Below are 28,000 nucleotides of genomic sequence, written 5' to 3' on the forward strand. Positions count from 1 at the left end.
TTCCTCGTTATACTACTTTGAACAAATAAAATTTTAAATCAATTTTTCTATATTAAAAATTTTATAAAGCATTAATTTCTTGTTATTTAAATTGACAATATCATTGCAAACACTAATCAAGGCATAGAATTTTAAAATCCACTGTAAAATGAATTGTTACACAAATTAAAAAATAGTCTGAAAAAACTGATCTTCAATAGTTCATAAAATCTCAAAAAAATATTCAATATTTCTAATTTCTAAAATATAAAAATAATAAAATATCGGCTTAGAAATATGATAAAAAAATTTGATTGATACAGAATATCTCGTATAACTAAACATATATGCTGTAGGAGAAAAAAAAAGACAAATCTTACTATACTTCACATATATACATAAATATATGATTATTAAAATTACATATATATATTTTTTTTAGGTAATTAGGCATCTTTATTAATCAACAATTTAAGAATTCAGTACAAAAATGCCCATCAAAAACTTGAAAAAATTAATCTGGAAAACAAAGATCTTTAATATTTTTCGAATTTTTGAAGGAATAAAAATTCTCTTATAAAAATACAAGACCATTATTGCACTGAATCCTTCAATTAAGAACAAATAATCCGTTCGACATGCTGTTTTCGAGTGTATGTTAAAGCTATCAGACTTTGACAATTTCGCACGAGATATTATCGGATCTCCATTTACCGTCAAGAGCCGGTTTCACACCCAACTTGGCATACGCATGCTTGTGCATGCGTTCCGGATTCAGAGTCACGCACTCGTTGATTACTTTGCAATAACTTCGCATGTCGGACGGTAAAATTAACAAGTGCGGTTGCTGGTCGAAAAACGCATATCTTTCCCATAATTCCGTGTCCACATTCAGGTCCTCGAACGGAGGATATACGGGATAGAAACACGTTTGCGCGAGTACATGATCAGCTAAGCGACTAAGTCTGTCCATACCTGATATATTCCTGAAAATAACATTTATTTTTTATTAAAAAAAATATATATATATCGTCCAAATAAAATATATAGCAATATCAATACTATAATATAATTATAGTGACCGAAGAATAAATTGTGATTCATGTTAACAATTAGAAAATAAAAAAAACTGTAATCTTCAATAACTTATAAAACTTAAAAAATTATTAATACTTCAATTTTCATTACAATAAATTTTTTTTAGAATTAAGAAATTTGCAATTAAAAAAATTTTGATTTATTTAAAACATCTTCTATAATGAAGCATTATAAGTTGAAAAAGAAACAATTGGAAAAAAAATATACGTTGACGAAAGACTATTTGAAATCGTTATGTTCTGTAAACTAGAGGCATACTTACGATATCTCTTCCTTCCCGATATGTTTGATAACGTCGACTGAAGTAATCCCGATTTTTAAATCAGCGACATCCAGTATACAAGGATCCGGCATTAGTTTTAGGTTTGGATAATTTTGTAAAAGTTTTCGATTAAAAACTGTGTACTGAGGAGTTGGAAAGATAGGTTCATGGTGCGCGTCGCGATTAGAAGCTATCAACACGACCTGCGTGTTCTTCCTGTAATATTTCAATGCATGTTAGAGTAATAAAAACAAAATTAATTAAACTAATTTATTTTTTACATAAATATTAATCAATAATTATGCAGTTTGAAAAAGAAAAAAATCAACTTGAAAATAATTAAAGACTGCGCAATTAGAAAGCAAAATCAAATCTAAACATGTTTCGTATATTACCTTGTCGATTCCATTATTCTGGTAAGAATCTTTTCGAAAAGTTCCTGATGCGTGTCCTTGATAAGATTGTCCTGTATTTCGGAATGTGTGTACTCGAGGAAAGGCCCGATGAGTATCAAGACATGTGGTTCCTCTGACGCAACTTTCTCCATCAAATCCCACAGCGGCTGATAATGCATATTGTTAGATGCAGTAAAAGGACCCGCCGCGACGAAGATGTTGAGCCTCGATTCGATTCTAGGCGCCGATGCAACTGGTGCGTATGCCTTTGCAAATATTTCCTTCACGTATAAAGCATCGCCCACTGGATTGATCGCCTCGACCGCGACAATCTGACCGGAGAACACAGAGTATTGCTTTAAATTGCGGAAATCCAGCTCGATCGAGTCGGCCGCCGAGACACCTTTCCGTCTTGTACAACCCTCCAGCATCACCGTGTTCGCGGATTCCTTCTTCGTACTGATGCGACCGAACGTGCGGAAGTACGTTTGATTCACACTTCGCACGTTCTTCACGTAACGCAGCTCAGTGGTGTTGTCGGTCGCCGCCGACCACGTCTTGAATAACCTACTGCCCAAACTTCCGCATACAAATGTGAGAAGGTGTCCTTGCTTCGACAGGATCTCGTACATGTATTTGGCATCGCTGGGGACATGCGGTTCGTCGGACTTCGTGACTTCGACATTGTAATCTCCCGTTCTCTTCCAAGACGCGACGGTCTCGCCCACGGAAAGTAGAATTTTTCCTTTATCAGTTACGTTGCGCTGACTCTGTGTGCTTCTGAAAGTGACAACAGAGCCCATTTTGTAAAAATCATGACGGTTCACAATGTGAAATGCGTTCAATTTTTAGAAAAACAAATATACTTTATTTAAATATAAATATCAGGTGTAATTTTTTACTTCATTAATTCAATTTATTATTTGTTTCATTATATTTGGAGTATTATGCAGTCATCACAGATTTAAACCTACTCAAAAAATTTGCTTACGAGCTCTCAGCGTAGCTAGCTTGTGAAAATTCCGCAGTTCTCGTTTTACCGGCCAGAGCGTCCACGACAACTTCTACATCCGGAGTTCTTTTTGCACGCTAGAACGAGAAATAAAGAAATAAACATTACGTGTTTCAATCGCACAACAAATTTACATCAGCCGCTAATATTATGCAAATCAAATCAACAAGCACACATGAATATTTAATTAAAAAACTTATTTTCAAATCATCTTATCTCTACATTTTTACGAAATAAAGATGAATCGGTACAAAGTTATGAAATACATTTACACGGACGCATACAAGCTTTGCCTGAAATGTTAATTTGAAATACATGTTTCAATATGATACACACAGTTATATATACTCGAAGCGCTTTCGATATCAAGACAGATTGCCGTAGACGAGTATGTATCTAGTCACGAAATGATGCACGTGCACCATGATCATACTCGTCTATGGAATTTTTCCCTCCGTCTATAACTCGTCACTTCAAATATTAAATCGACACTGGTTGATCAAACATATCCGCAATTCTCGTTTCGAGATTCGTCTTCAAAGAAAAAGATCCTTAATTTATCCAAGTTAGAGCGTTATTTGACCATGATATGGGATTGTGAAAAATCGAAAAATACGAATGAACGTATTTGTCAACTCGAATCGAGAACGGTAATCGACGTGGACAGCTTCTATCATTTTCGGCGATCATTCTACGTGGCTGCGATGTGCTCGAACGTGCTTAATGAGTGTGGATCTAGTCACAACTATATTGACCGTGCACTAGGTCGCCACTCATTAGGCAAATTCGGAAAGGATCGTCCACAGTTGGGTCTCTCTTTCTCTCTTCTCTGCTTCCTCCGGGCTGATTTCACAAACGCACATCTTCGCTTCTAGCGCGTATATACACGCGGATGCAAGGAGGAAACTGCGATGAACGGCGTTGAGTAGTCGCTCGGTTGCTGGCTATAGAAAGGTCAACTGCGATTAACCTGTCCGCTCTTAACGCTTGCTTTATTACGTATTATTTCAATCAAGTTCAGAGACAGTCGTGCTTGTTCGCGTTCGATGCCATCCTATTCAATCCAGTCGCCGGTCGAGGGCCCGTATTCGAAATCTCGAAACGCTTTGACGCATGCCTGACAGTCGCAGCATACGCTACGAGTAACGCTCCTTCGCACGTGACATACCTCTCCTCCTCTTTCTCTCGTTGGATACGCAACGAACCGTGAAGGTTTCGCACCGAGTGTTATTAAGCTTTTGGTTCCCGACTGAGATTTGGACCGGCAAAAACACATTTTCAGTTTCTCTAGCAAAACACAAAGACGCTCTCAAGGATGTCCGATAAATCAATACAATAGAAAAACAGCGTGTCCTCGTGCTAGGACAAAGCGAAAACTTGTGTATAACAGATGTGTAGAACGGTTGAGACTTCTATTTAACAGATCACCTTCATATGTTTATCCCTAATAAAATAAAAGTGAAAGTAAGTTATTAGAACTTTAAGTATAAATGCTGGTAAAAAGATATTATCCTCGTTCTGTAACGTTTATATATTTTTGAATCTGAATAAAAAATATTTAGTTTCTGAAAAATCCTTAAGAAATATCCAATTTTTTATTTCTAAATTAAATTGACTTGAAAACTAATATTATTTCAACTTCTGGAAAGAAAAAATTTAAATAGATAAAAAAAAGCTACTCCACTTATGACATTCTTTGTAGAAGTAAATCCATGGAAATTACTTACGAGATAAGAAAAGAGTCTCGATCATTCTAACACCGATTACACGGCAACGTCTTCCATTTTCTTCATCTCACTCCGAGTTCTTTCCAAAACCCCGATTATCCTTGATATATTTCGAGCTCTTGCTCTTCGACGAAAATATATGTTCTCAACATTGACCGATTACGTCGAACCGAAGTTACGATCGACCGTTCGTTCGGAATTCCATCGATCTCGTCTGAGTCACGCGGCGTAACAGCACAAAAGAACGAAGATGAAAGAAATGCGCGACGGGCCGAAAGCCGTGCGGGCGAGGGAAGAGATTGGAACAGTTGTTGTTCAATTGTGCTTAATTGGTAGAGAGACACCAACGAGCGCGCGCACGAGGAGCCCGCCGGTCGAACGCGATATCGCTAGACACGAGTTATTCGCATCGCTTATCGGCGGGAACGCGCGTCAACGATTCTCAACGAGCGATCAGAGAGAAAGTTTCACGCGCGCGATAGTGAACGGACGGAAAGCCAGCAGTTTCTACGTCACTAGTGAAAGGCCCGCTGGAAAATCTGATCCTTAAATGTCGATTTATTGAAGCGATCAAACGTTAACGATTTGCTTTTTTTCTTACAAATTTTATAAAATAGGACGTGCGCTGAAGAGAAATAAAATCAAGAATAGAATTATGTGTATCTGTAAATTTGAAGCATTGACAAAAGAAACACACACAAATAAATGTTATAAGATAATAAAATTAAACTTACAAGTTTAAAGGATCAGCGTCGAATAATTAATGCAAATTTTGTTGCCAATAAATCAATTGAGGTTATGTTTTTAAAATGTTATAAATTAATTGAGGTTATGTTTTAAATGTTGGCTGCAATGTATTTAATGCTAGAAATATTTTTATTTATTTGCAATCTTTAAAGCCGCCAAAATTTAAATTGTTCGTCCAAATTTCATGATTATACGAACTTTTTCCATAGAAAAAAACAGTCACAGCTAAAGGATTAATTATTTTCTATAGTTTTTATAATCAAATTGATCTTACAAAACCAACTTAACAAAAACAAATAAAAAAAATCACAAAGGTTGGATTTCAATATTTACTACTTGTACTGAAAATCTATAATTCACGTTATGTATATTATAGGTTTTCAATATTATCGGTGAATTTTGAAATAAAGCCGAAGTATCGTATCGAAAAACCAGTGTACTCAGCGTCGACGCAACAGGTCGCAGCAACAGGCGGTGCGCGATCAACAGGATTCAACGAACAAACGGTCGACGCACTCATGTACGCGAGGCGCGCTTCCTTTTCCCATGACTGCGCATGCGTGTGCGCGTGTTCGCGCGATCACGAAAGCGAGGTTAATCGCCGGATCGATTTTCTAGTTTCCGCTTCCGCGATTACGCCGTGGATTTCTCCGTGGAGAAATGCTACTTAACATGCCGTCGTGCGATTCGCAGGACTACTTGCGTTCGCGAGTTTTGCTCGCGCCGGAATTCATCATGGCCGTCAACGATGCCGCTTCTTCTCTCGGTGTTCCTCACCGCAACCACATAATCGTTGAAATTTCTGACACACGGGCAACGTACTCGTCGACAGAAATTTTTTCGCGAACTGCGCCATCACGAGCCGATTCTAATCGCTTTAAAATTTTACAAAGCATAACTGGAAAGGAATTTCACTCGCGACGCGCCTAATCGTGAGACGTGCTGTCAGACGCCGATGGTGGTGGCGTCGCGTTGGCGACGCCATCAAGATACCGAACCGAACAGCACTATAACGATACGAATATAATCGCGAGGTAAATTGACTAAATAAAATGTTAACTGGAGAATGAAATGCGAATGAGGATCGTGCGAAACTTTGTCCATGCCGAAGAGACACGCATGAACACGAACGCAAATGACGAGACAACCACATTATACCGGAGTCCTTGAAAACTGAAATTGTGCCCTTCGAAAGAAATCTGTTTAGCTCTCACGGAGAGATAGAGGAGGGAGAAGGGGACCCTCTCCCTCACTGCTGGAACAACGCGCTGTCTTCGTTCCACCAATAGAAACGAGTTGCCCTCTCCCCCGTCCCGATCCCAGCGGAGTATCCTTCATGGAAGAGAAAGAGCGGGATGACGCGGCGGGGTAATCTACCTGACCGATTTTTCTGGCGGGAATTACGGTGCCTTCACGCGAGATCTTGTAACGATATTTTTTACGTTCCTCTCGCTGAGAAACGAGAAATCATTTACCTGCTGAGTGAGCTATGCGTTCCAAAACTTTCTAACTTCTCTAATCTTGTAAATTTTCAATGTGAGCAACGTAAAACTTCATAGACATAAAAATATAATACGATATTTTAGGAAGAACAAATACACTCTCAAAAATTCACAATACATTGGTAGAAACAAAGTACAAAGGCATCAGCATCCTACAGATTACACACAATGACGAGACATGCCAAAATGGTATAAAGGTATATACAGAAATCTCCTTTTCTTTTGAGATTTTTTTTCAAAGAAATCTAGAAGAAAAGACTTCAAAAGAAGAAAAGACTTCTTTTAAAAACAGAAATCTGTACATACTAACATAACTACACAATTATAAAACCGCTATATCATTCTGACAATGCTGTTTCACTTCCATAAGTATTTTTCATATAAAAAAATTTTTTAAAGTTTCTAAAAATATTATAATACACAAACATATGTATATGTTCTTTGTGTTAAAATTCTTAAAATAAAATATTTTCCAAAATATAATTAATAACTAAATATATTTTTCTTAAAAAGATGAAGAAATGAATCTACAAGTCATTTTTTCAAATTTTTAAAGAAATCAGTTAAACCATTATTCCATTAAATCATCCAATTAAAGACTTGTTTCTAAATTATATTAAACTTATGTTCTTAAAAAGCAAAAATTACACGATACAAATAGAAAGCTAATTTACTATAAAAATATTAAATGTTACAATAATTTGAAAATAAGTTCTTTCAAACAAAATAATATATCTGCAAATATCATGTTTATAAGCAAATTATATTATAAAAGCAAAATTAAGTGTATGCTATGTGTATCTTAAAATAAAACTCATAAGATAATGATTTAATGAAATGGTTACATCAACACAGAATTAAAAGTTTTAATTGAAAATGTATTCTATATAAAAATAATGTAAAAACTCACTTTTGGTGGTACAGTTTCAGCACAGCCATACATGCTAAGCACATCATCATTTTCACTATAAATATTTACATTTATGTAAGGTATCATATTTAAATTAAAGATCTCAAGCTAATTTTAATATTCTCCATATATATGTTAAAATTATGATAATTTCAAAAGATATTAAAGGATACCTAGTTATATTTTCGATAAAATGTTCATCTATTATATTTTGTTCTTGTTTCACATTATTTTCTGTACTTAAATCACTCAATTTGTAATCTTTTTTTAATACTGCATTTTCCATCTTGATGAGATTGTGAAGAGTGGGATCAATGTCATTATTATTATTGACACAAAATGTGAGCCACAATTCTGTAAGCTTTTCCACATCCACATTGTAAGATTCACAAAACTCAAAACCTGTATATAATTAATAAGATGGTTAATAAAAGCTAAACAACATGAATAATGTTTTAATCAATTTTTGTCTTTTTAAAAAATTGAAATAAAAATATAAAATAAAAAAAATAATTTCAATTACGACTAAAATTATTGTTGTTGAAAAAACTAGCACATTATTTCTTAAATCTTTTTAGTTCTATGGCAAATTGATAAAAGCTTCCTCGATTTCAAAAGTAAGGTTATGCGAGCACATAGCCGACAATAAAGCCATTTACTTCATAATCCAATCATAAAATTTCTGTTCTCTATATTTATTTGGTCATCTAACATTACGATTCTATCTTTAATACAGAACTGACATTTAATTTTTAACAAGTTTTATGTTATGTTGTTTTCTTACAATAACGTCAAGATGAAATGAGATCATGATTTCAAGAAAAAAACTCGATATTTTTAGGATTAATAAAATCAAAGGAGGGCTCACATTTATCGAGAACGGCATCACTTTCGACTTTACACCCTAAATCCTGAAATAACTTCGATAAAGATTCTCTTCTTTCCATTTTATATGTTTTTATATATAATTGTCAACACTTGTTTCTTGCTGTTTGCCGCCAAAACTTATTGCATGTTTGAACCATAGACATATGCATACATAGATGATAAATCCACTTATGTTAGGAAGTTCGCGTGTAAGACGCCATCTATTAGCCTTCTAGCGCCATTTATCACTAGCTTATTAGAAAATTGATTGGTTATCTAAAACGCACGTCATTTCCTTCTGCTCGTGCATCCCAAGAATGTGAAAACGCCACAAAAGAAATAAATACAATCATACTTACAAATATCTAAACTTATATTTGTAGAATAGTTTTATACTCTGATAACATACAATTGTTTTCATATTCCATACAAGCTCGATATTTCCAATATTAAACGCATTTTCTCGTATTCTCTCTGTACACTTTGCGTTAAACATAACTATCCTAGTTTTGTATAAATTGTATGTGAACTTCATATTAGAAAAATACAAATTAAAATTAGACAAAACATTCAGCCATTAATTTTTTCAAATCAGAAGATGATTAGTTGTATCTATAATATGATCAATCATACACTTTTATAAAAGTTAGACTATTGCACGTACATATCTTAAAACCTCTACCTTTGTTATTCTATATTCAGAAAATAATCGAAATGTAATACTTGTGATTAATTGTTTGTGGTAAAATAATGCTTATCTTTGTTCCAAAGCTCTATCAACGTTTGAGATGTGTCCGCACTTGGGAATCTCTCTACCCATGATTGAATAAGTCCTGTGAACGATGACTCATAATTCTTTAATATCACATTATTAGAATCTGAAACAAATGGAAGAAAATAAAGTTTACAAAAGAATCCGCTTATAAAAAATTCTATGGTAAATTTTTAGATAACATAAATAGAACAGCACAAAAATGTGTAAAAAGCATATAAATTCTTTTCTAATACGAACCGTCAACGAATGTATTTGACTGAACAAAGATTTTTCTTGGCTCCTTGCGTGATAAGACAATGTCTCTCCAGCGAAGCCATGGATATTCTCCATTGTCGGACACTTCGCTGTATCTATCATACATTGCCTTGGCCAATTCAATGTCTCCCATACTCTTGTAAACTTGCAACTTCAAGAGGAAATCACCGATAGCCCTTTTGCCAACTGTGAAGATTTTATCTCGATCGACTTGCATTATAAGATCCTTATCTTTCTCTTTTTCAATTTCGACAATCTTGACAAAGTCCTCGCCTGCTTCTAGGCATACTCTCAGCAAAACGTAGCGCGCTTGTGCGTGAGCTTGCAACCAAGTCTTCGTGGCCGGCTGATACATTTCAAGCGCTTTCGCAAAACCGGACCACAGCAGAGACAACCAATTCACATAAATTATGTTATCCGCTTGCTGTTCTCTATGAGCAAATATACTCAGCACTTCTCTGTTCAAGCTTAAGTAAAGACCAACCGCTTCCGCCCTGCACTCCTCGTATGAGGATCCCATGGTGCCAAATTTGGAGTCGTAAGTTTCTCCTTTCAAAAAGAACTTATTTATGCTACCTTTGGTTAGAGGATTCTTCACCTTGTCGCGATCAAAGTTGTAGCTATCTGAATCTATTTGCTTAAATAATTTACCGGTACCGTGACCGAGAAGCTCGTGCAAACCAACTTGCACCTCAAAGCTAGGTATCCTGTAAGAATTCATAAGCGCCTGATCGCTTTCAGACAAAAATGCAATCGAGTGAATGTCCTTCATATGCGCAGGTATAACGTTTCCCAAAGATACATTTTTAAAGCCCTCGGACTGCCTGATCTCGTCGTAATTCGGAATATTTATCCCCGATGGAATGCCAGAGCCCGCGAATGTTAAAACATCCAAAGAAGTAAAATCCGGTCTCAAAAATACATCTTTCTCGAAATCTTTGTTCCACGGCAGCAGTGGAATAAATTCTTCGGCTCTGTTGACCAACGTGGCGAATTTTTCGGACATTTCTCTATTTACCATCGCGACAAAGCCTTCGAACTCACCTCGTTGACCCGCTGGGTCTCTATATGTCTCGATAAAGCCGATGTAAGTCTCGATAGCTGGGCCTTTGTCCTTTATCCAAAGACGAGAACCGTTCCTGTGGTCGTCTAAAGATCCTGTTCTAAAATGATCAATGTATTTATCTAGCATATCCTTTTCAGTTTGGTTAGATGCATATTCCTTGGCTTTCTGTAGATTCTCCACAACTGGCACCATAAGTTTGCTGTAATCTCCTCTTGTAATTTTAAATTTAGCATCTTTGTATGTTTCCTCCGAGGAAGTGATTTTAGGATCGTCAGAAGTCTCCAGAGATGCCAGTCTAATTTCGTACACATCAATATTACTATTATTCTCAGGATTGTGCACCGTGGTCTTGAAACACCTTGCGTTATAGGATTCCAGTCCTTTATATTCCATAAATGCGTTAACTCTATCCGCATCTTCTTTGGTACAGTTTGCAGAGAAATAAGTTGTGATACCTTTGTCGCCTAATCCTAGTGATTTCAACTTGCCATCTAAGGAATATAGGGCGTTCGATATATTGTCCCACAGATTTTTAATTTCCGTAGGATTATCCTTATAGGCTTTTGAAGCCTTCATTATTGTCTCAAATGCATTTTTGGGTAAAAGTGGAATAATTTTTGTATCACCCATAGCTTTGTAATTTCCTGCATTTGAGAATACTCCACAGCTATAAACTAAGAAAGCCTAGAAAAAAAGAAAAAATATTTTATCATTACATGTGTATACATTTAATAATCTGTAAAACAAAGCAACATAAGAAAAATATACTGAGAGAGAACTCTTTACCGTGAATTCATCTTCACTAATATTGGCACGTGTTGCGGCAGCTCTCAATTCATCAACAGATTCGGCAAGATATATTTTATGTAACAATGCAAATATCAATGGTGATTCTGGCGATGTTTGTACCAATACGATCAATCCTCCATTCCATGCTGCTTGACTCAAGTAATGAGCATATAGTTTCTCCTTCTGCGTCAAAGCTTTAAAGGCAGTATCGCATTCTAATGCAACAATAGGTTGATTGTTGGGTAATGTGTATAAAGAGATGTCGACACTCATTGTTGAGTTCCTCTGATTTACACTAAAACAAATAAATCATAAACTTGAAGTTAGTTATATATGCCAAGTTTAAAGTACAAAGTATATTATTAATAAGTATATTATTTAAATATATCTATAATGAGCGACAAATACTGCTTTTTAAAAAATAAATGCACTTATATTAATTTTATTTTTAAAAAAAGTCTTTTGTTACCAATTTTTTTGACAAAAATCAAACACTGATTGAGATCAGAATTCTATACTATAAGCATAGAGAATGTATTTTTAGCAATAAAAGACAGCAAATGACTAAGCTATTTTTGCATTAAATTATGAAAAATTAATTAATAAACTTATCAAAAATGTAATTTATCAAGAATTTTAATTTTCTACATTAAAATATGTTATTATTAAAAACGCAATATATTTTATGAATAAATATACTAAAAAAATTATGCTTTTTATAACGCACCACGAAAAAAGTTTCCCACTTAAACTTTCGATTTGTCTACTTGAGCATACAACAGTATTTATATAATTCGCTTTACGAGCAACCTTCGCAACACATGGAAGCAAGAAATGCGATTTTCTACAATTAGCGGTAATTAATTTGGATGTATTTAAAACTTGCGACCTGAACATATTTAATGAGCATTTACGCTAAAAGTTACGAGCAATTAGTTGTGATATTAGACATGTGACAATATGACTCCAAATGAATGATAAACAGTCTTGTTCACGCCTTTTGTATAATGAATTTTATGGGCGGTTTTGAGCTTTACAAATTCACTACTAGTTGGCATAAAAATGTAGTTAAGAATAATTCTGACAAATTTTAAATCGTTTGCTTACCGAATCTAGTAGAAGCAAGACTACACAAAAATAATCGAAGAAGACGAAGAGCTTTAGCAAAAAATCTTTATCTCAGTACAGATCGAAAAAGATAAGATAAATTCTAAAATATTGGAGCACCGATATCATAAATCACCTGTTACTAAGTGGACACTTTTCGACAGAACGTATATCTACTATTTTTCTAAATCAAGACCGTCCAGAGGTAAAGGAATATTCATAGAAACTTGCATAACCGTATAATGCACATGCAGTTATGTGCTTAATGTAAACTTGTATTTGATTGGATAATTTCCTTAGGCGTATACTTTTTTTCACTATTATTGCTCCTATAAACAGAAGTCCGCACCCGGTGCATTCAGAAACTACACTCGGGGGAAAGTCTTTGTCTATTATCTATAGTATACGTAACGTATACTATAGACAATAAACATAGAGACTTTCACTCTAGGTGTAGTTTTTGAACGCACCCCTGTACAGGACGCGGTAACGCTAGGTAACGCTTGTCACGCAACAAGGAACATTTAGGCTTTAGGCTGTTGATGGAGTAGTTGGTAAGTGGAAAGAAATAAATTAGTAAAAGATTTAAGAAAATATTTAAAATATCTTTTTTATTTCAAAGTTTGCATAAAAACGCATTTAAGACTTTTTTATATGTAAAACAAAGTTTGAAAAATTAAAAGTTGAGCTTGGTTGAAAAAGAAAATTGGATTTGTCTTTTGAGGTTAGAAAATTTGTCGGCAAGCCAATACAGCTTTCGAGAACATTTTAGAAATGCATAACGGTATAATAACTGTAACTGTATAGTAACTGTAATATAATTAATATACATTATCCTTTTATAATCCGATAACGATTTATTTAAATTTGAATAAAAATCAAATAAGAAAATCTTGATGAAATGAAAAATGTTTATTTGTTTAGTTATAATATCTATTACATCAAATTTTAAAATAATAGTATTAAATTTATGCTTTTTATTTTTTTAGAATTTATATTCATAACGAATTCAGTGGATTTTAAGTGACTTGTATACTGTTTGTAACAGTAATTGATTAAAATATGGCACACTACAAAGGAGCAGCCAGTGAAGCTGGCCGAGCAATGCAATTGATGAAGAAGAGAGAAATTGCACAGCAAGAGATAGAATTGCGGAAAAAGAAAATTGAAGATGACTTGAAGATTCATAATATAGAGAATAAATTTGCAACTCATTATAATGCAGTGGAACAGCAATTAAAGACTTCCACAATTGGTTTAGTTACACTGAATGAAATGAAAGCCAAGCAAGAAAATATAGTGAAAGAACGTGAAAGAAAACTTGCTCAAAAGGAACGAGAAAAAGAACAAGAGAAGGAAAGGGCATTAGCTGCTAAACAAGCAGAGAAGAACAAACAAAAAAGACAAATTCAAGCTTTGTCTTTTAATTTAGATGAAGATGAAGATGAAGATGAAGATGAAGAAGAGAAAGAAGAAGCTGAGATTTCTGACGATGACAGCATAGGGAAATCAGAAAATGTGCATTGTTACAAACATGTAATTAAAAAAATAAAAAAGAATCCAGATGTAGATACAAGTTTCTTACCAGATAGAGAAAGAGAGGAGGAGGAAAATAAGCTTAGAGAAGAATTGAGGCAAGAATGGGCTAGAAAACAGAATGCACTAAAGGAAGAAGAGATTGAAATCACATTCAGCTATTGGGATGGATCTGGCCATCGTAGAAGTGTTATAATGAAGAAAGGTAAATACTTTAATACCAAGTTATTATTAAAACAAGGCATATATAAAAGTGATACAAGCAATGTACAGACCAGTGCTTGGAATTAGTTGCTCATTTTGAACCAATTTCCGAGACGACGCCTCCTATTCCCCCACTACCGCTCGACGCTCAAGCAGATGCTGCGCCGACAGCGCGTCTAATGTTTTAAATCAGGAACGTCTATTGTATAAGAGATAAGCAGCTAGGACCTGTATCTTTTATGATATTATTAATATTTTCCTCACTACAGAAATAATTTCTGTTTTTATAATAAATGATTATTAGTATATAATTAAATTAAAATGTCTGTCCTGTATTCTGAGCACTGGTATAAATTGACATAAAAATTTTATATTTTAGCTTCAACATATGCAGATTTTTAAGCATATAATGTGTTATATAATAATTTTACTAAATATAAATTTACTAACTTTTTATTTCTGCTATAGGTAATTCCATTTATCAGCTTCTTCAAAGATGTTTGGAAGTTTTGAGGCGTGAATTTAGCGAGCTTAAAACAGTAATGGCAGATCAATTAATGTATGTTAAGGAAGATCTTATACTACCCCATCATTATACATTCTATGATTTTATCGTAACTAAGGTAAGATATTTAGATCTATTTAGATATATTTATCAATATTAATATGCTATTACAATGCTTGAATCTTATTTTAACGTATATAATATGATTAGGCACGAGGAAAGAGTGGACCTTTGTTTACATTTGATGTTCACGACGACATTCGAGTTATGCATGATGCTTCTGTTGAAACTGAAGAATCACACGCTGGGAAAGTTTTACTAAGGTATTTATTATTAAAAAAATAATCCAATTGCATCTTTGTTCTTATTTTCTTTCATGTCTTAACATATCTTCTTTATGCCTTTAGGTCATGGTACGAAAGGAATAAACACATTTTTCCAGCAAGTAGATGGGAACCCTTTGACCCTACAAAAAGTTATGATAAGTACACAGTGTCCGATAAAAATAGAAAAAAAGATAAAATCTGATAAGCTTAGTTTCAATATTATCCGATATCAGACAAAAGTAATATTTATTATATGCTTTTCTATTCAAGAATTTGGATTTAAACAGACATATTATTGAGTAAAACGTCAATTTCATAACTGCTAGCATCTGATGCTAAATCTGATGTTCTTTGTTTTGTCATATAATTTAACATTAACATTGTAATATATGTATATAGATACATAGATGTATTAGTAATTTTTATAATTATATCATTTTGCTGTCTACTCATTTATTCGACTATGATACATATTATTAAATGTAAAAAGAGGATTTGAGGTTTTATGTAAAAAAAAAGAAAATGTGAATATTTTATTGTGATTTCATTATCCATTTATCGACAATAGTATAACATTAATTTATAGTAGATATTATTGAAAAATCTATTTACAATTCAAGTGTATTATCATCAGTAAAAACTGTACAAAATGTATAAATACAATTATGTTCAACCAGAATCATGTACTATTTGTGGGCTTGATACAAGCAGGATCCATATACGTAATATTCTCTGGAAAATGATCCATTATAATGAATTTTTTCTCACTCGATTTGTTCAAGCTCTCAAGATATCCAAACCAATAAATAACCAATCCAGATCCAAATCTGTTCCAATAACTTAAGAACTGTTCTCTCATATACTTTTGATGAACCTCTGTATTACCGAATCGTGCCTTAGATTCAATCCAGTTTATCACATAACCATTCACTGCGATCGGCACTTCTAACTTAATGTCCGGAGTCTTGTCATATCCTCGTAATCGTAATTGTTCTTCGTTTCGAAATGCAATATTTCTTCGTATTAGATTATCTTGCAGTTTGATTTCGTATTCTTGCCCTATGCAACTGAAAAAAAAAACAATTTTCTATTATAATTTATGAGTCTATTGTATCTAAACTAATAAACTTCTATAGTAACTCATACAAGTAATTTTATCGTAATTTCTTATCACAAAAAAATATGAAAATGGATTTCATTTTTCTTAAAGTTAATAATTGTTAACAAATACAATAATATTTACATTCCCATTGAATCAGCTATTGGCCCATACAGATCATCATACAATATGCACTGTAAGAAAAAAATTAAATCATAAATTTTTTAGAAAAATTTTCTTTTAAATGTGTTTAATGTTAATAATTTGTATTGTAATTAAATATGTTGAATTAGATTTGCTAAAAAGTTTTACTCTTTGTATATAATTTTCTTCAATTAATTACCAAATAAATTTCGTATGCAAGATCCTTATCTCCAATCAGTGTGGTATCTTTGAACAACTTGGAGATTATATTTTTTGAAACTGAAATAATTTGTGTTATATCTTTAGCTCTTACAGATATTTGTAAATTATTTCATTATTTCTGTATGTTTCAATTATTACCATTTGCATCATCATGCATACAGTATTTTTCCAAGACATTACGTGCTAATAAAGCTGGTGCAGCATCAATATCTTTCGCCATTCTCAATAAAATACCTGTTGGTTCTCCATTCTGAACTGCCTCTAGATAGCTAAAATTGATAAATAACATTACTATAAAATTAAACAAAACAATACCAATGAATAGATTAAAAATATATTTTTCTTCTTTAACACTGTATATCTCTTCTATGATAATCTTGTCCAAATTACTTAAGTCTAAATTACCTGTCATAATAACTTTTGTTGTTTCCAAATAATCTTACATGGTTGGTTTTCATTTTTTGTTGTATTTCTAGAGATAAAATGCTATGTAATGTACTTGCGAGAATGCTGCATAAATAAGAGATATTTTGTATTAATTTAAAATAATTTAATGGTTAACAGTATTAAAAAATAATTTTTTTTAGATCAATGTCGCTATATAATTAAAAATTTAATTAACAATTATATTCAGTTTATTAAACATACTAATAGAAATTCTTACTTAGTGTACTTTTCCTTTAGCATCTTGGCACAATCTCTTGACAAACCTCGAAAACTACGAATTGTCATTATTATATCATTGTACACTTCAGTTTTCATTATTTACGCGTTAATTATTACAAATTTCTTAATATATTGTGATAAACTAAATATATACAAATATCACGATATGACAACATTGAATGTACAGTAATATTGTATATAACCAATCATGCCACTATAGACCATTTCATTTCCTCATGCATATACTTATGCACTATGCAAGTTTGTCTGGATATACCTTAAGGCATTAATAAATACACCTTAAGGCATAAGGAAATGCATAAGGAAATGGACCAATCAATTTCCTTATGCATATGTTTATGCGACTATGCAAGTTTGTCTGGATAGGCCTTTAGTTATTCGCGGCCCCGTTGCCACACGGTGTCGCCATAGATCTTGGTTACCAACATGAAGTTGGCTCTATCAGTCCATATTTTCATAGTCAAAGTTAACAGTACTATATTGTGTTATTACTAGGTTATTTTGTCATTATTTATCAAGTTCCAACTCGCTACAAGATGTGAAATCTTAAAGTAATAGCAACTGTTCACTACTGTATAAAGAAACAAATTATATCATTCAGTAAATAGGTGATACTATATATAACACTCACATAGCGTGAGGAATTATCAGAGTACAGAAAATGCCGGCGATAGTAGTTATGCCATCTCAACGTAGAAGTGAGCATATGCAAAAAGCGTTAAAGACTCATATTATGAGAGAACGGCAACGAAAGAAACAAGGTAATCTATGTTGTGTATGCATGTGTGAGATGCCTGCCTTTTTCTCACAACTGAAACATTTAACTTGTGTGATTTTTTGTTTTAATTTTTCTAATTTAACAATTTTTTGGACATACATTTATATACAGCTTCTTCTAAAATAAATAACTTGCTTTATATTGTATGTATTATAACTTACATTTTATGTTGTACATCTTATGTATAGAACAAGAAGCCGATGCCGAGGAAGAGCGCCAACGTAAGGAGAGAGAGCGCCAACAGAAGCAAGATGTGATGACTTTAGGTGAAACACGAGAACAAATCTCTAACTTGGAAAATGAACTCTCTCAATTGAAGGAAGAAAAGCATCAGTTGTTTTTACAGTTGAAGAAGGTTCTAAATGAGGATGATAGAAGACGACAACTTATAAAAGAGACGAGGTTTGCATGGCAATTACAATCTTACAAGAGGCAGTGCTCAAGAATTATAAGGATTAAAAGAAACAAGATTTACCTAAGAAAGTCTTGTTTTTTTAGCGTTTGCTCAGAAGTTTTAACAACAGTAGGAGGATATCCTGCAACTCCAAGAGTAGTGCATCCTCAATTATTTTTACCGTTGCCACGAAGCAGCAGTCCTCTGTATAAGGTCGCAGTTGGTGCACCAACACATCTGTTACAGAGTGTAAGCATAATTTTTAAAAATAATTTTTTATTCTATCTTGACTCAATAAATTATATATTTTTTGTCATAAAATATGTCTCGATTTCTTAGGCAACTATAAAAAGAACCCATAGCCCATCGCCACCACCCACTCCATATCACACTGCATATGGTTATGCTAAACCACCACCACCCATTCCAAATTACAATTCTGCACCACCTAGTAAGTATATCGAGCAATGTGGGTTATGATGATTTATTACAATTCTGAACCACCTAGTAAGTATATCGAGCAATGTGGGTTATGACAATTAATACAATTCTGAACCACCTAGTAAGTATATTGAGCAATGTGGGTTATGACAATTTATTACAATTCTGCACCATCTAGTAAGTATACCGAGCAATGTGGGTTATGACTATGACGATTTATTACACACATAGGTTTATGATTCGTACGTTGAGATGATTATCAAAATTTAAAAAAAACAATATTAACAAATTGATTTTTGGAAATAATGTTATTTTGTTACAATGGTTAAATCGTAAAAATAATATTAAATGTAGATGTATTTATATAGAATCTGAAGAAGCTGCTAGAAGATCTAGTGATTCTAGGGCCGTTCTCTGGAACAGTAAGTGAACATATTTTTTCTTTCTGTTTTCATTTAAAAATATGAAGGCGTTTTCTGCTATTTTTATGTTAACAAATACTCATGTTACATATTCTTTTTACTTGACAGAAAATAATCAGTACTCCGCATCGAATTTTTATTCGACACCCACAGCCCAGAATGTTTACAGTTATTCTACGCCTGTATCACAACCGTCCCGAGAATCAGAACCACCTAAAGCTGTTTATCTTTCGGGAGGTAGAACTCCACTAGCCACACATCAGACTGGTAATATATTTAAGCTGCGTTTAGAAAAAAACCACGTTGTGTGACAGAGTCACACGGAATGAGGTTTTCGAACGCAGCCTTGTTATCCACCTATCTATCCTAAATATTAATATATATTATATTTCATAAACGAAGTAAATCTTTATGTAATAATGTGTTTATCAAAATAGCCTAAACAAATAGATTCTATTGTCTCTTTTTCTCTTTTCACTTTTCCATTGTCTCGCTTTCTTTCATGTGCTTAATTCAAAGAGAAAGAGAAAAAAATTATTCAAATTATAAATAAAAATGATGCCATTATTAAAACCAAGATAATTTCTAAATAAAAACGAGAAACAGGAATCAATATGACAACATATTTCGTTTTGCAGCATATGTAACTAATTTACATTCAATGGAACATAAAGGTGCTTACGGTGAGGATAAATTTTATCTGCGACCGACAAATCACGTCACTGTTCACGGTGGAGCTATTCCCATTCAACAACCACCTCAGGTAATTCTCAATTGCTTTCCAAGAAGAAATATATGTCGACATGAGCCAATTTCTGACCGAATGGTTTTTATAGTGCAGTCTTACATTTAAAATCGTCTTTAATTCAATTTTAAAGTGGTACACAGATTGATAATTGACAAATAAGAAATTCTCTGCCTTATAATTGTGAATTTAAGATCATACATAAGATCGTATTTAAAACTATCTTGAATATAAAATCAAACTATAAAAACCACTCCAGAAATTGTTGACTAACTACTTGTGTTCTTTGCTGGAAAGCAAATCCTTAAATACTGTACTCATTTATCCATATTCTTACATTTTACAAAATAGAGATATAATCTCAAGCATGCACTTTAAATTTGATAGCAATTTTTGTAGCCATAAAATGTGTTGATGTATGTTTGCATACATTAAAATCTTTAATTATTAATTTCACAGGGTGCGAAAACGGGAGGAATTACTTCGGGTTATCCTGTACGAACACCTCAACCACCTGGTCCTTATCCACCACCGCCACCGCCACCATCACCTGGTACTTACGTCAGTAGTTCAGGTGGCAATGTACCTGGTAGGCTATTGTATACGCAACCTGGAGCTCGTTATCTTCAACGAGAAATATAAGTGAATAATATATTATTCATTTATTTGGTGAAAAGGTTTTTTGACTTACAAGGGGACATCCTTTGATCTCTGGAACTTGGTCGAATTTTTAATGTTATCATCTACTTGCCAATGTACAACAGTTTGAAAGATATAATTGTTTAAAGTTTTATATGTGTCACGTCATTATTTTTTAAACTATTGTGCACTGGCAGAGTACTGTACAGTGGAGGTTAGTGGAAGGTGCACAATAACATGTTAAAAATTCGGCCAAATCCCAGAAGTCGTAGATTGGATGTCCTCTTGTTAATAATTATTGTCTGTTTGTTAAACGCATTCTTACTCATGCAAGAAATTAAAGAAATACTACAAAATAAAATATTTCTTATTTGTTATTTTTTAAAATTTTAAATTTAAATTAGTTTTTTTAAGTTTAGAATTAAAAAAAACATACATGTATGTATATAGATATACATATATATATGCTTGAACATATATATGCTTGAAGTTTAATTTTAAAAAATCTAACAAAATAAATAACAATTATCTAATCTTTGTATAATTATTTAAAAATGTTTTGCTTTTACATAATATAATCTCGATATTATTTCACTGTTAATATAATTTAATATTATATAGATTTTTAATAATAATTTATACAAAAGATGTTTCATAAATGAATAAAAATTTATTGCAAGATATATCTTGTGTGAATAAGAATGTTAAAGAGAAAACTATGCAATTAAAAATTTAACAATCATTATTTCATCATGTGAAATCAAATCTTCATTTTTAATTGATTTATTCTTGGTCTTCTTACATTTTTTTTATTCTTACATGGCACATTTTTTTATTTTTACAGTTATGTTATTTGATTACTTAGCAAATGTAAAACAATAGAAAAGCAACACAAGAAAATTAATCCTTTCGGTACGACGGAGTTGGTCGTCTCGATGTGGATGACAATAATCGTCACTTTTAGTACTGAAAGGGTTAAAGATATAAAAATTTGATTGTATTTGATAAACGTATGCAAATGTATAATAAAAACATCACATTGGATATCACGAATATATTTATAGAACGCTTATATATCTTTGTACGTTTATATATTGGTAAGTCAACTTTAAAACGTTAACATAAAAAAATTGCACATGTTTAATTATGAAGTAAAGCTAAACAAAAATAATTATTCCTTTTTATAGTAATGTCTTCTTTGATTGCACTTACAATAAGCTTTAAATTTTTAATATAAGTACAAGTTTTTGATCATTAAAATAAATTGTTTCATACATATATATAAACGTATATTTTGTGTGTGTGCGTGTTATTAATGTATATATTCAGGTAAAAGACATGATATCCTTTCAATTAGATAAACTTAATTTTTGCACTTTAACGTATCGTAAAATTAAAATAAAAAAGAAATAAAAAAAATAGAATCTGGTTACTATCATCTCACATTACAGTCTCATTTTCATTAATAAGCTTTGTAGATCTTCTCCAAGTTCAGCAGTTGTATCTATCATTTTCAGCTTCATTGTATGCTGTTCTGAGCACAAATGTGCACGAAGATTGATAATACCACATATTTCCATTGAACATAACTTGCAAAAAACAGGCTTAATACTTGTCTCAAGCGGGTTTCTGTAAACAGAGAAATAGAAGATAAAATATTAATAGTTATTATTAATAAATTAAATTATTAGCATTTGATTAAATACATTTTCGTCTGTTAAATATGTAATTTCCAAATATCATATATAATTTCTTGCGAAGAAAAGCGAAATTGAAATAATTTAACGAGTTAATAGATTTTCAACATTGCAGTAATAAAATATATACATACTCGTGAGCTAAAGTCTCTAATTCTAACAGATGCTTGATCTTTTCTTCAAGTTTGTCGTTTATTGTGTTCAACTCCAATGCCTTGTGCAAACCGTACACATAGCTTCTCCTCAAAGTTTCTCGAGCAGGCTCGAGAAATAGACTTTCGTCGTATCGATTCCACTTGTCGAACTTGGTAATTAGAACTGGCTGTTGCATCTGACGATTTTTATATATCAGTTTCTTGAACGTGTTTTTAATGTGATTCTGACAATTTATAGTCTGCTCAGTCAGAATGTTGTCGTCTTCATAATTGTTCTCTGTTACATCACTGAATTGCATAGCAACATTCATCCAGTGACGCAGTTTATTTATCTGTCAACAAAATTTATACAATTTTTGTAAGTTATTATGTGTGTGTGGGATATTTTTGTCTAAATGAATCAAAAGAAATATCCATATTATATACCATAACATTAAATAAATTAACTCGTACGTACCATTCCCAAATCTTCCTTCGTGATCTCAACGTCAAATGTAATTTCCATATCGTGCTCCGGGAATAAACCATTCCCTGTAGAACTGTCGTATCCTAGTCCACACAGAGCGCCTGTGTAATAAGTTCCCAGAGGACTACGTCTTAGCTCCATATATGGGGTAAAAATTAAAGGTATCAATGATGCAAGACCAGGCGTGTTGGGCAAGAGAGTCGTATTTCGCAGAATTAAGCGCGACATATATCGATCCCGACTAATGGTTTGCGCCACTAGAAAAATTCCTGACGGACTATCCGGACAAGTGTCGAATAAGATAGAATTGACTGACGACGACTCTATAATCACTTTTTTTATCTTTCCGACTTTGGTCAGATGAATTACTTCAGCCTCTATCGGCGATTCTGGACCTTGCAATACCACCGACGTTCGATATTCAGTCTGTTTCGGTAACTCCGGATACGGTTTTTGATTGTACATATATTGTATGGCTGATGGTTTTTGCGGATTCGAAGAATCAAGCATGACACATTTTTCTCCGTAGTTTGTGCTAAATCCAAGTTCTTTGAATCGGCGATGAGATTCTATCTCGTTTAACAAATGTATTTCGATCGGAATCCGACACTGCCTTATCTTAATGCAATCTTGAACAAAAGAGCAGTGGTTCGGTAGGCGATTCTTATTGTCATATTCGATGTAAACGCGAGACGAACCGTCGAAAGACACTGTTATGTCTTCCTTATTTTTGAGTGCCAAGAGGTGTCCAAAAATTTCCTGGAACCTCCTTGAATACAGCGGTCCAGGTTGATTCAATGGCCATCCTCGTAGGATAACAGTATTCATCGGATTGCGCGAGGACAACATTTTCTCAATGTTTTTGCTACGTTCCGTGTTCGGGCACTTAATGAAATAGTTTGGATAAAATGCGCCGGCAATTACAATTTTTGTAACAAGAATGCGATTAACGTGGAGACTTTCCCACGTTAGTTTATCAACGTTCTCTTTTATACCAAAATTGCGCAATTTGCACATTATCTCGTTTATGAGGGCGTCGATCTCACGCAGTGATTTCAAACGGAGATATTTTTCACGCGCCCATTGCTTTTCCTGGTTATTGCTCGTTATGCGGCGTTGCATTTTTTCGTTTCGCCACACTTTGTACGCGTTCAAGCACGCGAAGTTATCGCTATCGGAATTAGCTGCCCAATGCAGCTTCTGCTGATAGGTTGATCCCCTGCAGTTAAAATTGATATTGAACACTTCCCTAACAGACATGGAAGCTGCGATAATAATCGCATCCTGCAGAATACCGAAGATATAACCCAGAATAATCAATTTTGTCAGGTGTATATCTAACGGAAGAGAGGCCATCACGTGGCCCAAGGGCGTCAAGTCCCCATCGTATTCTTGTGCGTTATTAGTCCTATTAAGCAACGCACCAACTTCTTTTAACAATAATATAGTGCTTCGTACATTGCTGAGGTTTGGTGGATCCAGAGAAAGAGCGAGGAGAGCTTTCGGCTCACCCATGTTCAACAATTTCGTCTTGAGAATCACATTTGCGAGTGGGATTCTGAGCATTTCTGGAATAGCATCACTGCGCAGCGTATTCTGCAATTTTCAGAGTGGTATAATTTGTCAATTGTCCTTCGAAGTGAGGATAATTTGACGGGAAGATCGCTGGAAGTGATATTGTTCATGCAAAACTGATGCTTACCTCGTAAAATTCTCTCGATATCATTCTATATACTCTACCATCCATCACACGGCCTGTACGACCGGCACGTTGCTGACAATTTGATTTACTCGCCCAACAGAGTTGTAGACACTGGAAATTGGTTTCGGGCTCAGTGATGAGATGTTTCATCATACAAAAATCGATTACTAAACAGAAAGAGAAAAAAAGATGAATATTAAGTTTCATCGATTCATCAATTTTGCCAGGTGTATATCTAACGGAAGAGAGGCCATCACATGGCCCAAAGGTGACAAGTCCCTGGCGTATTTTTGTGCGTTATTGATCTTATTAAGCAACGCACCAACTTCTTTTAACAATAATATAGTGCTTCGTAAATTACTGAGGTTTGGTGAATCCAGAGAAAAAGCGAGAAGAGCTTTCGGTTCACCCATGTTCAACAATTCTAACACATAAATGACTATCGTTCATTTTTTATTGACAATAACGTACCGTATTTGACATCGGGTACAGTGACGCTACTTTCAGCAATATTAGTTGATAGTATGATACGTCGATAATCTTTCGTTGGCCTTTTAAATATAGCCTCTTGATCCTCAGTTGAGATCAACGAATGTAAAACAATTATATCCCATTTTAAATCGGCGTTTTTTTCTGACGAAAGCACACTACGTAAATCCTCGATTTCCTGGATTCCTGGCAAAAATACTAATACAGCAGGCCTGTCACATGGATTATCTTCATTGTTACTTTTTTTGTCGATTCGATCAAAAATATGTATGATGCGCGCAGAAAACTCCGCCATATATAATGTAAATTTTGGTTCATCTTTCGATATTTCAGGTATCTGTGCAAAAATACATTTTTCATAGTATTATATTTCACAGTATAATTAGTTCTAAAGTTAAAAGCGTAAGAAAAGGAAGAAACAAAAAATAAATAATTTATTAATAGTATTGTTAATAATATTCTATCTTTGAAAAGTTAACAAAGGTTTATTGGTGTATAAAAATAATGATGCTTGAAATAATTACAAGTCATAGATTCAAAAATAAAAAATTCGATTAACACAGTACTTCCTTTTCTCTCTTCTATCTCTATATCAATAGATATTAATTGCGTTTATCTCTAAATACTGAAATGTATTTTTCCTTGTGTTTGGAAAACATATACTTACATTACCTAAATTTTCCATATCATCTAAGTAATATATAGAAACATTGTAAGGACTACGATTTGGTATATCAATAATGGGCGCTGGTAAAAGTTTATTTTCCACAGGCGTGGAAAAGTATTTAGCGAATTTATCTACATCAATTGTTGCAGACATCAATATAACTTTAACCAATGGTGAATTTGTACGTAATAACTTCCTGACTACGAGCAAAAGGAAATCCATTTCTTCATCACGTTCGTGCACTTCATCCAATATAACATGAGTGTAGTCCAACATATGTTTCTTATTTATAAGTTTGTGCAGAAGCACACCAGTTGTGCAATAAGTTATACGAGTGTCGGAACATGTATTTTTAATTAAGCCCATTTGAAATCCCACTATTGTACCAACGGGCCATTCTCTTTCTTGACTGACTCGTTTTGCAATGCTCATTGCAGCAATACGTCTCGGTTGTGTCACTACAAAAGTACAAAGATTTTGATATATGTATAACAAAAAGTTTAATAAAGTTATAACACTCTACAATTGCTAATGTTTATCGCAATCTAAATTCAAGCAAGAAATACCTATAATGTTACAGTGTTGTTTCTTTTGGAATTCAGCATCAAGAATAAGTTGAGGGACCTGTGTTGTTTTTCCACAGCCTGTGGAGCCACGAATAACAGTGACAGAATTACTTGCAATCATAGATACAATCTTATTTCTCATAGAAAAAATAGGTAACTCAATCTTAGGTCGATAAGCAAAATTGTATGTTTGATAAATTTGAGCAGTATTTATTTTTGTCATGCGAAGGATCTCTGAAGATGCAGTAATATCAGACATATTATCCCAATGCTCATTTCTCATAAAAAGCATGTTGTTTATGGACTGTAAAAAATGATTACATTAATAAAGCAGTCAACATTATTACATATTGCAACATATATTACCTGTACATATATTACCTGTAAATATTTTTCATCATCTTGTTGTTTATATTTTTGTGCATAGTCTGTTTCTGATTCCTTGCTAGATTGGCCAACTAAATAAGAACTTAATCCTTTATCTCTAACATTTGTTGTTACTTGTCTTCGACATGAAGGGCGTAACATTTCTATTTTGAAAAGTTGGTCTGACTTACGCATATTCAAAATACTGTGCACCAAATCGTTCTTTTCATCCATTATTGTGACTTAATTGTTGACCTAATTAACATTAGATATTTAGAATCTTATATTAAATAATAAAGCTTTACAGTAATTTTAGAAATTTCGATTATAGCATGTTTTACAAATTTCTTGAGCTTTTGTAAAGTGAAAAAGGTTAAGAATAAATCAACTATCAATTATTCTAGTTAAATTTCTTACGATTGCACAAGGCAATTCCAACAATTCTACAAGGCAATTCTAGAAGGAGAGAGAGAGAGAAAATAGATATAAATTGTAACTCTTCAAAAAAAGGTTTTGTATTTTGTAACAATCACATGTTAATATAATAAGAAAATATTAAAGTTACCTTTCGAAAACTCACGATCCGTATCCAATATGTATAAGACTAGATTATATCTTATATAAACATTCGTTTTCTTTTTTCTTCTTAAATATCTACTCTGAAACACACGTAATACGCAATAACGAACATTCGAAATTGCGTACACAAGTAAGCCCAGGATTATAGATTTGAAAGATTCACACTGTGTTTGACATCCGATATATCTTAATATTTCTGCAATAGGAAAGTGTTTTCTAGGAACTTTAGTTGATATTGTTTGCTAGTCCTCTCACGATACTTTTGGGAACCACTCTTCTATAAATATGGTTTGTGGTCATTTCCGGAATGGCGCCACGACGAACGGAACGTATTCAAGTCGCTCTGTATTTTTCGCGATTGTTGTCGTTGAAAAGCGAATCGCGTGCGAGTGTTTCTTATCAAGTGTCATAACATATCGAATATCGCGTGCAATTGCTATTCTATGCGCCATGTCTTTATTTCGATACTGGAGATTTGTCTTTGTGTGTTCGTGTAAAGTCGATTGAAATTGTCCTTGTATATTTCGATCTTGTTTTTTCCTCGAAATGCAACGACAATATATTTGGTGCACACTTATCATCAGGTATGTACACACATTTCGTTCTTTTATTGCTTCAGCTTCCTTGAAAAGTTACATATATCATGATTTCATATTAAGAAAAAATGCAATTGATATGAA

The 28,000-nt window shown here is 33.2% G+C and overlaps 7 protein-coding genes across 12 annotated transcripts in view; 3 read left to right on the forward strand and 4 right to left on the reverse strand.

Annotated features, from left to right (window-relative positions):
- Nucleotides 1–359: 359 nt before the first annotated feature.
- PolA2 (DNA polymerase alpha subunit B) lies at nt 360–8,737 on the reverse strand. 2 transcript variants are annotated; one of them, XM_012375644.2, is made up of 7 exons: nt 8,501–8,737; nt 7,806–8,034; nt 7,633–7,687; nt 2,726–2,823; nt 1,735–2,514; nt 1,340–1,555; nt 360–965 (listed from the first exon to the last, which is right to left on the reverse strand). In XM_012375644.2, exons 1-7 carry the CDS (start codon nt 8,577–8,579, stop codon nt 647–649), a joined length of 1,776 nt encoding a protein of 591 aa, XP_012231067.1. In that variant the 5' UTR covers nt 8,580–8,737; the 3' UTR covers nt 360–646. The 2 variants fall into 2 exon arrangements, with proteins under 2 accessions (XP_012231067.1, XP_012231068.1); XM_012375645.2 differs by lacking the exons at nt 7,633–7,687; nt 7,806–8,034; nt 8,501–8,737 and adding exons at nt 3,915–4,190; nt 4,474–5,170.
- Nucleotides 8,738–8,854: 117 nt separating this feature from the next.
- Nucleotides 8,855–12,669, reverse strand: DppIII (dipeptidyl peptidase 3). 2 transcript variants are annotated; one of them, XM_012375643.2, is made up of 4 exons: nt 12,492–12,669; nt 11,382–11,679; nt 9,512–11,279; nt 8,855–9,377 (listed from the first exon to the last, which is right to left on the reverse strand). In XM_012375643.2, the coding sequence occupies exons 2-4, from the start codon at nt 11,655–11,657 to the stop codon at nt 9,229–9,231; spliced, it is 2,193 nt and encodes a 730-aa protein (XP_012231066.1). In that variant the 5' UTR covers nt 11,658–11,679; nt 12,492–12,669; the 3' UTR covers nt 8,855–9,228. The 2 variants fall into 2 exon arrangements, with proteins under 2 accessions (XP_012231066.1, XP_012231065.1); XM_012375642.2 differs by lacking the exon at nt 12,492–12,669 and adding an exon at nt 12,112–12,390.
- A 243-nt stretch (nt 12,670–12,912) lies between these two features.
- On the forward strand, nt 12,913–15,741 carry LOC105677205 (protein FAM50 homolog). 2 transcript variants are annotated; one of them, XM_012375646.2, is made up of 5 exons: nt 12,913–13,045; nt 13,481–14,232; nt 14,700–14,854; nt 14,947–15,059; nt 15,144–15,741. In XM_012375646.2, exons 2-5 carry the CDS (start codon nt 13,554–13,556, stop codon nt 15,262–15,264), a joined length of 1,068 nt encoding a protein of 355 aa, XP_012231069.1. In that variant the 5' UTR covers nt 12,913–13,045; nt 13,481–13,553; the 3' UTR covers nt 15,265–15,741. The 2 variants fall into 2 exon arrangements, with proteins under 2 accessions (XP_012231069.1, XP_067204027.1); XM_067347926.1 differs by lacking the exon at nt 12,913–13,045 and adding an exon at nt 13,090–13,215.
- Nucleotides 15,590–17,427, reverse strand: LOC105677206 (CDAN1-interacting nuclease 1). 2 transcript variants are annotated; one of them, XM_012375647.2, is made up of 6 exons: nt 17,192–17,427; nt 16,933–17,037; nt 16,666–16,796; nt 16,505–16,584; nt 16,306–16,355; nt 15,590–16,129 (listed from the first exon to the last, which is right to left on the reverse strand). In XM_012375647.2, the coding sequence occupies exons 1-6, from the start codon at nt 17,287–17,289 to the stop codon at nt 15,742–15,744; spliced, it is 852 nt and encodes a 283-aa protein (XP_012231070.1). In that variant the 5' UTR covers nt 17,290–17,427; the 3' UTR covers nt 15,590–15,741. The 2 variants fall into 2 exon arrangements, with proteins under 2 accessions (XP_012231070.1, XP_012231072.1); XM_012375649.2 differs by having other exon boundaries at nt 16,933–16,999; nt 17,192–17,400.
- Nucleotides 17,428–17,634: 207 nt separating this feature from the next.
- Nucleotides 17,635–21,677, forward strand: LOC105677143 (G protein pathway suppressor 2). The gene is made up of 8 exons (XM_012375544.2): nt 17,635–17,975; nt 18,181–18,394; nt 18,491–18,635; nt 18,726–18,837; nt 19,196–19,249; nt 19,358–19,516; nt 19,888–20,012; nt 20,454–21,677. The coding sequence occupies exons 1-8, from the start codon at nt 17,876–17,878 to the stop codon at nt 20,634–20,636; spliced, it is 1,092 nt and encodes a 363-aa protein (XP_012230967.1). The 5' UTR covers nt 17,635–17,875; the 3' UTR covers nt 20,637–21,677.
- LOC105677169 (probable ATP-dependent RNA helicase spindle-E) lies at nt 21,401–27,472 on the reverse strand. 2 transcript variants are annotated; one of them, XM_012375589.2, is made up of 10 exons: nt 27,307–27,472; nt 26,757–26,996; nt 26,376–26,679; nt 25,810–26,267; nt 25,125–25,479; nt 24,654–24,820; nt 22,943–24,547; nt 22,465–22,817; nt 22,078–22,262; nt 21,401–21,599 (listed from the first exon to the last, which is right to left on the reverse strand). In XM_012375589.2, the coding sequence occupies exons 2-9, from the start codon at nt 26,973–26,975 to the stop codon at nt 22,079–22,081; spliced, it is 3,645 nt and encodes a 1,214-aa protein (XP_012231012.1). In that variant the 5' UTR covers nt 26,976–26,996; nt 27,307–27,472; the 3' UTR covers nt 21,401–21,599; nt 22,078. The 2 variants fall into 2 exon arrangements, with proteins under 2 accessions (XP_012231012.1, XP_012231011.1); XM_012375588.2 differs by having other exon boundaries at nt 21,401–22,262.
- A 177-nt stretch (nt 27,473–27,649) lies between these two features.
- sima (similar) overlaps nt 27,650–28,000 on the forward strand; it is a 79,659-nt gene continuing 79,308 nt past the window's right edge. Inside the window, exon 1 of the mRNA XM_012375587.2 lies at nt 27,650–27,904. The gene's annotated coding sequence lies outside the window, so the exon portion shown is untranslated. The remainder of the gene's footprint in view (nt 27,905–28,000) is intronic.

The sequence above is a fragment of the Linepithema humile genome, chromosome 1 (assembly GCF_040581485.1).
Source record: "Linepithema humile isolate Giens D197 chromosome 1, Lhum_UNIL_v1.0, whole genome shotgun sequence".
Classification (NCBI taxonomy): domain Eukaryota; kingdom Metazoa; phylum Arthropoda; class Insecta; order Hymenoptera; family Formicidae; genus Linepithema; species Linepithema humile.